The sequence below is a fragment of the Eubalaena glacialis genome, chromosome 11 (genome assembly GCF_028564815.1).
Source record: "Eubalaena glacialis isolate mEubGla1 chromosome 11, mEubGla1.1.hap2.+ XY, whole genome shotgun sequence".
NCBI classification, from domain to species: domain Eukaryota; kingdom Metazoa; phylum Chordata; class Mammalia; order Artiodactyla; family Balaenidae; genus Eubalaena; species Eubalaena glacialis.
The window spans coordinates 9,748,741-9,758,971 of record NC_083726.1 but is presented as its reverse complement, the minus strand read 5'-3'; the positions used below and the strand labels follow the sequence as shown (position 1 = coordinate 9,758,971).

At 56.4% G+C, this 10,231-nt stretch overlaps 1 protein-coding gene across 1 annotated transcript; it reads left to right on the top strand.

The window, feature by feature from the left end:
* Positions 1-6,427: 6,427 nt before the first annotated feature.
* On the top strand, positions 6,428-9,412 carry APOBEC3A (apolipoprotein B mRNA editing enzyme catalytic subunit 3A). The gene is made up of 5 exons (XM_061206329.1): positions 6,428-6,527; positions 6,835-6,979; positions 8,102-8,381; positions 8,819-8,934; positions 9,207-9,412. The coding sequence occupies exons 1-5, from the start codon at positions 6,499-6,501 to the stop codon at positions 9,219-9,221; spliced, it is 585 nt and encodes a 194-aa protein (XP_061062312.1). The 5' UTR covers positions 6,428-6,498; the 3' UTR covers positions 9,222-9,412.
* Positions 9,413-10,231: the final 819 nt, after the last annotated feature.

The following is a 10,231-nucleotide window of genomic DNA, read 5'->3' as shown; positions in this document are numbered from 1 at the left end:
TGCGGCACCTAGTAGGTGCTCAATAAAATTTGTGTTGGGTGAATGAATGTGAGTACCAAGGGAGGCAGGTTTCTAGATGGGGAGGTGAGGGGAGGGGGCCTTTCTGCTTCTGTTGGTTCGGGGAAGGCTGGGGTGGGGATGGCTGGGGGCTGAGAGAGTTGAATAGGAGCAGCGGTGTAGGAGAATCTCGCTTCACGATGGAGACGCCATGAGGATTTATTTCTCGTTCAGCTGACAACATGAAATGAATGATGCCCACCTTGCCCCCACCGCATTGCCACTCCACCTTTGTCATCGTTTAGGTTCCCAGATATACTTGTATGTATTTCTTTGCAGTGTTTTCCTCATGTCTATTTCGGGTCCTGGCTGACACCACACTCTTTTGATGACAGTGGCTTTATCGCTTTTCTAGTTTTTAGTATATTGCAAGGACCGCCTCACTTCCTCATTTCTCCCTCACGTCTTCACTTTCAACCACATTTAGTCTATCATTTGGACATAAACAGCCCTTTTTTTCCGCATTAAAAAGAAAACCAAAAACCCTGAGAACAATCATGGAGATTCTGTTTGTATTTGTTTTGCATTTCTATCAATTTATTTGGGATATTATATTTATGTCTTTTAGTAAAACTTTTTCCTTACTAAAAATACAGGCTTTGTAACTTTTTTTAAAATTGGGGTATAACTTACAGTTAAGTGCAGAATCTTAGGTTTCTAGGCAGTGTAACCATCACCCAGACTGAGGTGGGGCTACTTCTAGAATCCCAGGTGGGGAATCCCTCGTGTCCCCTCCCTGCTGTCCCCCGTCCAGAGAGAACACATATTAGGACTTCTATGATCATAGATTGACTTTGCCTGATTTTGAACTTCATACAGATGGAATCAGAATGAACTCCTTCATGTGTGACTCTTTCATTCCGTATTATATTTGTGGAGCTCATCCAATGCTCACTGAAGCCTAGCGCTTGTGAGAAGTGAGGAAACTGCCTCCCACCGCCTGTCCATCCTCAGGCAGCCGTCTTCCCACGAGGACGATCGTCACTAGCTCCACACCGCCACTCCCCCACGGTCAGCCACGCCTCCCCCCTGCCCTTCAGTTTGGCCAATTCTAATACGAATAGGTTTTGATTTCCCTGTTCTGACAAAGCCCCGACGTGGATGCCACCAGGACTGACCATGGGCCAGTGAGGTCTGGGAGGGTGCGGTCATCTGGGCAGCAGGGACCAGCAAGGCAGGCGGTGAGGGGACAGACGAAAGGACAGGTGTCCTTACCCTGGAGGACAAGCTCCACGGCGGCCCATCGCTGAGTCTCCTGCAGCAGCCAGCACGGGCCGTGGCCTGGCGCAGGCTCCCTGGGGCCCGCTGGGCTGAGGGACCTGCGGGGCGCTCACTGGGGAGGGGAGAAGCTGCTCGGACAGGCAGGCAGCCGCCTTCATCCTTGGGGAAGGGAAGGGAGGGGGAGAAACCTGGGCCGAGCTCTCCTTAGGAGCCCCCCGTGCAAGGCCAGCAGACTGGACGTGGAACATTTTCACCCCGTTACACAGGGGAGAAGAGAAAGGCTCCCGGAGGGACCAGGCTGGACCAGGACCACACAGGGACACATGGCTGTGGGACGTACTTCGGCCTCAGAAAGCGTGGCCGCCCAGGCTCTCCCTGTCCCCCTCCAGGCCCGAGGAATGTGGGGACTGTGTCTTCCAGCCCCAAGTGTGACCCTGGCCCTAGCTGGCCCTGTTTGTCCCTGAGGGGCTGCCTCCTGTCCCACTGACTCCCCATCCTGCTCCTCTTAGAGCCCCTGCCCTGGCCCAGCGCTCCTCCCAGGGGAGCTGGCTACCCGCCCGCCCCGCCCCGAGGCCCAGCCTGGCCGCCTGCACTGGGGACCAGGCTGCTGACCCACATCCTCAGGGAGGAAACTCAGCACGGTGTCCCCCTCCTTCTCGGGCGGGTGCTCCTCCTCATGGAGGGTGCCCTCCACCCCGCCCCCACCCTGGGCTGGGGCCCCTCTGTCCCCTCTGTCCTCTAGACCTGGTCCCCTGGAGAGCAGACATTGTCCCCCAGGTGGTGGCTCAGCCCCCATTTCTGTGGCAGGTGGTTTCTGGGTGAGGTGGCCTCGGCCTCCACCCCGCTTGTCCTCCTCCCTCTCTGAGGCCTTCCTGCCTGCCTGCCCCTCCCTCTGGGCATCCCCAGCCCTGGCGCCCCACCCTCTCCTCTCTCCAGGTCTTTCTCTCTGGGTCTGGTCCTGCTCCAGCCATACCCCTCATCTGAAGCCCCACCCAGACTCCTGGGCAGACGCTCCTTCCCGAGCTTCCTCCTGCCTCCTCAGCGTCTGAGCAGCTGCGTTAGTCTTTCTATGGGGCTGCCTCAGAGTCAGGAGGACTTGACCCTGGGTCTGGCCCCCTTCATGCTCAGGGACCTTGGACGGGACTTCACCTCTGGGCCTTGGGATCCTCCCCTGAAACACGGAGGCAAGGACAGTGAAACACGGAAGCAAGGACAGTGACCGACCGTGGTAGCTGTTGTGACGGTTAAATGACCATGTGAGTGTCTTGAGACATTGTCTGAAATAGCTATTACTCAACAAATTGTGATGTTATTATTTTTAAGAAAAGGAGAGGAACTCCCTCCTTCAGCGTATCACTCAATCCACAAATAATCCACCCGGCCTCCTACGTTCTGGCTTACACCACGTGCAACTGGCCACCAGGGGACGTGGTGCGCAGGGAGCCTCAGCAGAGCGGTCAGGCTGAGACCCAGGACAGGGCCAGTTCCTGGGGAAGGAGCCTGGGAAGGGACGGGTGTCCAGGGCTGTGCCCAGAAAGAGGGGCGGGGAAGAGGAGCAGCCCCCAGGAGGCTCACAGCCCTGGAGCAGGAGGCTCGGGGAGCAGACACGGACCGCAGTGCTGCGACCACAGAGGACTCGGGCCTGGCTCAGCTGTGCCTGTCCCAGGGCCTTCTGCACTGCTTCCTGCCTGGGACTGATGGCTTATTTGCTTGGGTACAGCTGATGGTCCCACCTCAGGATGTCCTGTGGGACCTCAGGTGCCACATATATGACAGAGATCAGGCCTGGCACACAGCTGAGCCTGCGCAGACAGAACTAACCATGGTCCTGACCCGCAAGGAACACAGGCACACACACACAGAGCGGCCTGACAGAGAGGAAACCGACTCGCGTTCCCCAGACACACCCACACTATCTCAGCTCTGACAAAGATCAGAGGATGTCGACACTTCCCAAGGGTGGTTTGCGGGAAGAAACTCATCATCACATCTGCTCCTTTGGTTTTGGTTTCTGGGCTCCAACAGCAGCCCCTCCTCCCCGTCTCCCCACTCCATTCCTTGAAGTGACCCCAAAATCCACAAAGTATACGCCCTCTGGGCAAAGAGTGCAACCTCAGTGGACAGGTTGAAGGGCCCCCACCCCGTGCTGTCAGAGGGCAGGTTCCTGGCAGACCTGCCTCCATCACCCCAGGGCCCCCATTCCCAGGGGCCCATCTCCCCAGGCCCTGGTCTCAGAGTTTCGCCTATGACACAGGGACCCTGAGGTGCTGGGGACATGACACAGCCTGGGGACACTGCTGAGAGCCAGGCTGGGCACAGGCAGCCTGTCCTCCGTCCTGCTCTAGGGAGCAAGGGGCACCCTCAGGAGGGCAGAGCTGGGACCTTGCACAGAGCAGCCTGGCCAGGACTCTAGAAACTTCAGGGTCATTCACTCCAGTCCCTGAGGCACTCAGGCTGAGCAGCCCCGCCCCCTTCCCCGGGGTCCTTTGGCCCTGTCTGTCTCTCTGACCCCAGTCTGGGCTCCCCCGGGGGAATCCAGCCCTGTTCCCAGTTTTCCTGATGGGGGACCGGGGGAACGGGGCATATCCCAGCACAGTCTGCACCTGCTCAGGGGGCCACTCTCCCCACACGCACCCTCCCTCACTGGGGGGACCTAGGTCCTGCTTTCCCTTCTGGGACCTTCCCACACTTTGGTGGAGAACTCCAGCAGGGTGTAGGAATTTCCCCACATTTTTACTCTACGTGACAGAGGCAGACATAGGGGAGGGGCTGTCATTCCCCAGAAAGGACAGGACCTCTTTTCTTCGTTCTTCTTACCTGATGGACTGAGGTGAGCTGCACACTTTCATCTTATCATCACATCAGTGGTGTTGGGCGCCACTTTCGGACCCAGAGTTCATCACTAGGTTCTATTGATGCCTTTACCAAACCATGCCTTCCCTGGCCTCAGGGAGACTGGTCCTTGGGCCCCTGCTGCCCCGAGGGCCTCAGGATTTGGGGAGAGCATGTGGGAAGACGCTGGGGCAGGAGGAGAAGAGGGGGTGAGGCCCACCCAGATCTGAGTTAGCAACTCCTCATCCTCTCGTCCCTTCTCGCTGTGACTCAGGTGACTCAAGACTTAAAACGTTTGGGAGAAGGTCAAACATTGTCACATGTGATGTCCCTCTAACCTTCACAGACCATGGATTCTCTTAGCCGCCTGTGTGCTGGTCCATCGCTGCCACACGGACCCCCCAGATGTGGAGACAAGCTGCTAGGCTGGCTTGTCTGCATTGAAGAGGGACAGCCGGGAATCAGCAGGGAGCAGAAGGTCCAGGGGTGACTGGCCAGGCTGGGGTATGGGGAGTGGGGAAGGAGGAGGTGTTGGAGAACATTCCAGAAGAGGACACCTCAGAGCTACTGGATGAGGAGCTAGACTGGCGGGGAAACCTCCCCTGGAGATGTGGGAGCATCTCCCTGCAGTGGAGCCCCTTCCTTGGTCTCCCCACAAAATGCTCCAGCACAGCCTTGAGGGGCAAGCGATGCGGGGCTGAGCCCAGTGAGATCTGGTGCCCCAGTGGCTGGAACCAGCTGGGAAGGGGCGGGTCAGGCTCAGGGGCTCAGTACTCCAAGGGTGCCCCAGGGCACAGGTGCTTAGCAGCAGGAGCCCCAGACTCCTCAGGTTACCCTCGGCCCCCAGCACCGGGCTTCCTGCTCCAGAGACCCCCCCTCAGAAATCTACGGGGGCACAGGGGAACCGGAAGAACAGAGTGGGTTGAGTGACGAGGAGACTTTGTAGGGGTGCGGGAGGAGAGCTTGGTCTGGATCAGGACCACATCCCCCCTCCCTGGAAGGCAAGAGCTGGGGGATGGTTCTGGGGAGATTCTCAGGGACCCCAGCCGGTTCTCTGCAACCCCGGTCCTCGTCGAGACCCCGCCCCCTCCTCAGGAGGAATGGAGGCTGCTGGGTGTGCAGACTGTGACCCGGGAAGTGTCGGCGCTGCTCAGGACACCCCACACCCCAGGGCCGTTCTCACCCAGAAACCACCTGCCACAGAAATGGGGGCTGAGCCACCACCCGGAGGACAGCGTCTGTTCTCCAGGGGACCAGGTCTAGAGGACAGAGGGGACAGAGGGGCCCCAGCCCAGGGTGGGGGCGGGGTGGAGGGCACCCTCCATGAGGAGGAGCACCCGCCCGAGAAGGAGGGGGACACCGTGCTGAGTTTCCTCCCTGAGGATGTGGGTCAGCAGCCTGGTCCCCAGTGCAGGCGGCCAGGCTGGGCCTCGGGGCGGGGCGGGCGGGTAGCCAGCTCCCCTGGGAGGAGCGCTGGGCCAGGGCAGGGGCTCTAAGAGGAGCAGGATGGGGAGTCAGTGGGACAGGAGGCAGCCCCTCAGGGACAAACAGGGCCAGCTAGGGCCAGGGTCACACTTGGGGCTGGAAGACACAGTCCCCACATTCCTCGGGCCTGGAGGGGGACAGGGAGAGCCTGGGCGGCCACGCTTTCTGAGGCCGAAGTACGTCCCACAGCCATGTGTCCCTGTGTGGTCCTGGTCCAGCCTGGTCCCTCCGGGAGCCTTTCTCTTCTCCCCTGTGTAACGGGGTGAAAATGTTCCACGTCCAGTCTGCTGGCCTTGCACGGGGGGCTCCTAAGGAGAGCTCGGCCCAGGTTTCTCCCCCTCCCTTCCCTTCCCCAAGGATGAAGGCGGCTGCCTGCCTGTCCGAGCAGCTTCTCCCCTCCCCAGTGAGCGCCCCGCAGGTCCCTCCGCCCAGCTGGCCCCAGGGAGCCTGCGCCAGGTCACGGCCCGTGCTGGCTGCTGCAGGAGACTCAGCGATGGGCCGCCGTGGAGCTTGTCCTCCAGGGTAAGGACACCTGTCCTTTCGTCTGTCCCCTCACCGCCTGCCTTGCTGGTCCCTGCTGCCCAGATGACCGCACCCTCCCAGACCTCACTGGCCCATGGTCAGTCCTGGTGGCATCCACGTCGGGGCTTTGTCAGAACGGGGAAAAGGAAACTTAAACTTCTCCGTGAGGGTATGACGTTTGGGCAGAGAAGTTCATAGGTGTCATGAGTGGCCAGAGTTCAGGAAGGGGTGAGGCCCAACTCTGATGACACAGGGGTTTCCAGGCTCTCTGATTGTACATAAGGCTCCTGGTGCTTGAAGAGCTTCAGGGAGGAGACCACAGGCTGTGACCGAGAACAGACACCGAAGACTCAGAGCCAGGGACGGTGAAGAAACTGACTCATGGAGGCCAGCACAGCGCCCAGGACCAGGTACCACGCTACAGGGGAGCGGGGCAGGGGGAGCTAGGACAGGGGCGGGATGGTGGGGAGAGGCCGTGACCCAGTCCGACTTCGAGCAGAGGGCCAGGTCTTCATTGAGGCTCTGAGCATCTTGCATTGCTCCTGGGGGGAGACCCTGAATTCCCTGGGAGCCCCCAGCGGGGGTCAGAGGGGGAGGACTCATGGCTCCAGCAGAGATGTGGGGTGCAGAAGGAAGGGGTGTGCGGGGAGGGGAGGAGCGCTGGGCAGTCCCAGAAGGAGCCCCGTGTCTTCGGGCTTCTCCCGCCTTTGACCGTAGATGCCTGTTGGATGAAAACACCTTCACTGAGAACTTCATGAATCAGATAACGACTCGTAAGACCTACCTGTGCCACAAGGTGGAGATCCTGGATGGTGACGCTTGGGTCCCTCTGGACGAGTACAAGGGCTTCGTGCACAACAAGGTGACTGACCCAGCCTGCCCGCAGCAGGCAGGGCCTCCCTATCGAGGGACACTCAGGGTAGAAGGTTGTCAGTTGCACACAGGATGTCCCACAAGCTCTCTCACCTCTGGTCCTGCTGTTGCTACCACTGCTCTGCTTGGAATCAGGTGAGGACTCTTGCTGTGTGATTGGCAGCTTTGAGCTACATGTCAGAAGCCAGTCACAGCAATCCAGGGCCTGGCACCTCCAGCCCAACGTCACCCCAGGCTCTAGGACTCTGCTACTCCTCTCCTGCTGTGCCTCTGGGGAGGGGTTGGGACAGAGGGAAAGGCATCTGGACAAGGGGCCAGGTTCTTCCCCGGATTCTGCCCTGGGGAAGGCTCTGGCTAGAGAGCCCAACTTCTTCCTCAGTCACTATGGACTTAGGTGGGCCCGGCAGGACCCCTGCCCACTGCTTGAGAGATCTTGCCAAGGGCGCTGATCCCTGCAACCCCACTGCCAGCTGTCCTTAGCCCAAGGACGCCCCTCAGCCTTGGGCTCAGCACAGGGTGAGGCCCAGAGTAGAAGCTTGTAGAAGTTTTGGTGCACATGTGGGGTGGGGTAGAGGAGGAGCTGGAGAGCAGGGTGAATCGCTCCAGGGAGGAAACACCCACTTCCATGGCAGGAGGCCAGCGTGGGAGCTCCCCTGGCCTCCTCTCTGCAGGGCTGGACTAGGTGAGGCTCCTGAAGGCCCTACCTCGGGCACAAAAATAAGAGGTGCTCCGGAAAACTCAGAAATCAAGATGAGTCATATTTTAAGGCAATAGTTTAAAAATCAAAATTAACGCAATTCTATGATGAACGAAACATCAACATTTGCATGAAGACTGATCAATTTCAGTGCTGTGCAGAGCCACAGGGAGCCGAGGGCCAATAACAAGTCATCACTGCTCACCGAGCTCTTTGTAAAACGCTGATACTGTGTCTCTCATGGAGTTTTGCGTTACTTTGGATCATGTAAATGCTGCATTGAAATATCATTCACTTGGTGCTGAGGCTTGCCCCCGCTCTAGTTTAGCGCTGGAGGCCAGTGCCTCACGCACCTGCCTACTCTGGCCTCGTCCTCCCCCCAACCCCGTCCACTTTTCTTCCTCTTCTATGTAGGGTGCTAACCAACCAGGGCAGCCCCGCCATGCGGAGCTCTACTTCCTGGACCGGATCCGTTCTTGGAATCTGGACCGGGGGCTGCACTACAGGCTCACCTGTTTCATCTCCTGGACCCCCTGTCATACCTGTGCCCAGAACCTGGCTACATTCCTGGGGGAGAACAGCCACGTGAGCCTGCGCATCTTCGCCTCCCGCATCTATAGCCGCTCCGGTTATGAGGCTGGGCTGCGCACACTGCAGGCGGCTGGGGCCCAAATCGCCATCATGACCTCTAAGGGTCAGCATGGGTCTCCTGGGGGCGGGGCGGTGGCAGGGAGAGGCCTGTGGGAAGTTGCTAGAAAGGGGTGGGAAGGGTGGGAATCCCTGGTGGAGAGGCCTTTGTGGGCTGCCTGAGAGGTGATGCTAGACGCTGGAAGGAGTCTATGGGAAGAGAGAGTTCAGGGGAGCAGAGCTGGTTCGGGGAGGGGAAGAACGGGGGTGGGTGGATATACAAGAAGGACTAGGGGACTTCCAGAAAGAAGGAGAATTGGGCTGGCTCAAATTCCAGTTGCAAGAAAGAGTTGGAGGGGTAAGCTATTGAGTCCCCAGGAGGAAAGAGAGACGAGGAAGTGAAATTATGACGGGGAAAGTCTGTCCCGAAGAGTCAGTTCAGCCCTGTGGCCCCAACCCTTCCCCAGACTGGAGCTCACCTTTCTCTCCCCTGTTCCATCTCAGAGTTTAAGCACTGCTGGGAAACCTTTGTGGACCACCAGGGAAGACCCTTTCAGCCCTGGGATGGGCTGGAAGTAGAGAGTCAACGTCTATGTACGCAGCTGCAGGCGATTCTCCAGGTGAGGATTTCTCCCTGCTGCTTCCCTGGACTTCCTCCGTCCTCTCCTCTCCTCTCCTCTCCCTGTGCCTTTTTCCTCCTCTCAGAGCCTCCTTTGGGTGACCTGCTCCCTCCTGGGGCGCCAGCTCCATCCTTTCCTTCCCTTCTCATGCAGTCCCTCTACTTTCTCACTTGCTGTGTCCCTCCTTCCTTCCCCATCTTTGTAACACTCCCCAGACCTCCTCTCGGTTTTTGTTTCATCTTCCACTGTCTCACTCCCTGCTCCCGTCCTAGACGCAGCAAAACTGAAGGATGGATGTCAACCTCTCTAAAGAAGTCAGGAGACCTCTGCTGAACAGCAGAAAAAAACAGCTGCTTTTGAGAAATATAAACATGCCATTTGCTACCCTCTCCAGATTGATCCAAAGAAACCAGTGAAAGGCAAATGGCTCATAAGAAATAGTTTTTAAAAAAACAATCTGGGTAGATTTACTTTTCATTCAAACCTATATTATGTTCCAAATCTACATCAGTAAGATTCTATTCAATATTGTCAGAATAGTTTTTGATTTTTAGAGAAATGGATATTTTAATTGATTTTAAATCCAAAGCAATAAAATGAAATATTAAGAATCGTCCACGAAATTTTTTTCCTCAGTACATGTATCATGAACTACAAGTAGTTTATTAAAAGTTGCAAACATGCAGATGCCTTTCTCTTTTGTAGTGGATCTGATTCATGGTGGAGTGGAGGTATAGTGGTCACACTAATTCCTGCTAGAGTGAGTAAAAATCAGCTAAATCTTGTAGGAGGGGAATCTAGGATTCAAAAATCTACAGTATACACTAATGATGAAAAATCTGAAAGTGAAATTAAGAAAACACTCCCATTTACCACTGCAACAAAAAGAATAAATATTTAGGAATAAACCTACCTAAGTAGACAAAAGACCTGTGTGCAGAAAATTTTAAGACACTGATGAAATAAAGATGATACAAATAGATGGAGAGATATACCATGTTCTTGGATTGGAAGAAACAACATTGTGAAAATGACTATACTACCCAAAGCAATCTACAGATCCAGTGCAATCCCTATCAAACTACCACTGGCATTTTTCACAGAACTAGAACAAAAAAATCTCACAATTTGTGAGATTTGGAAACACAAAAGACCCTGAATAGCCAAAGCAATCTTGAGAAAGAAAAACGGAGCTGGAGGAATCAGGCTCCCTGACTTCAGACTATACTGCAAAGCTACAGTAATCAAGACAGTATGGTACTGGCACAAAAACAGAAATATAGATCAATGGAACAGG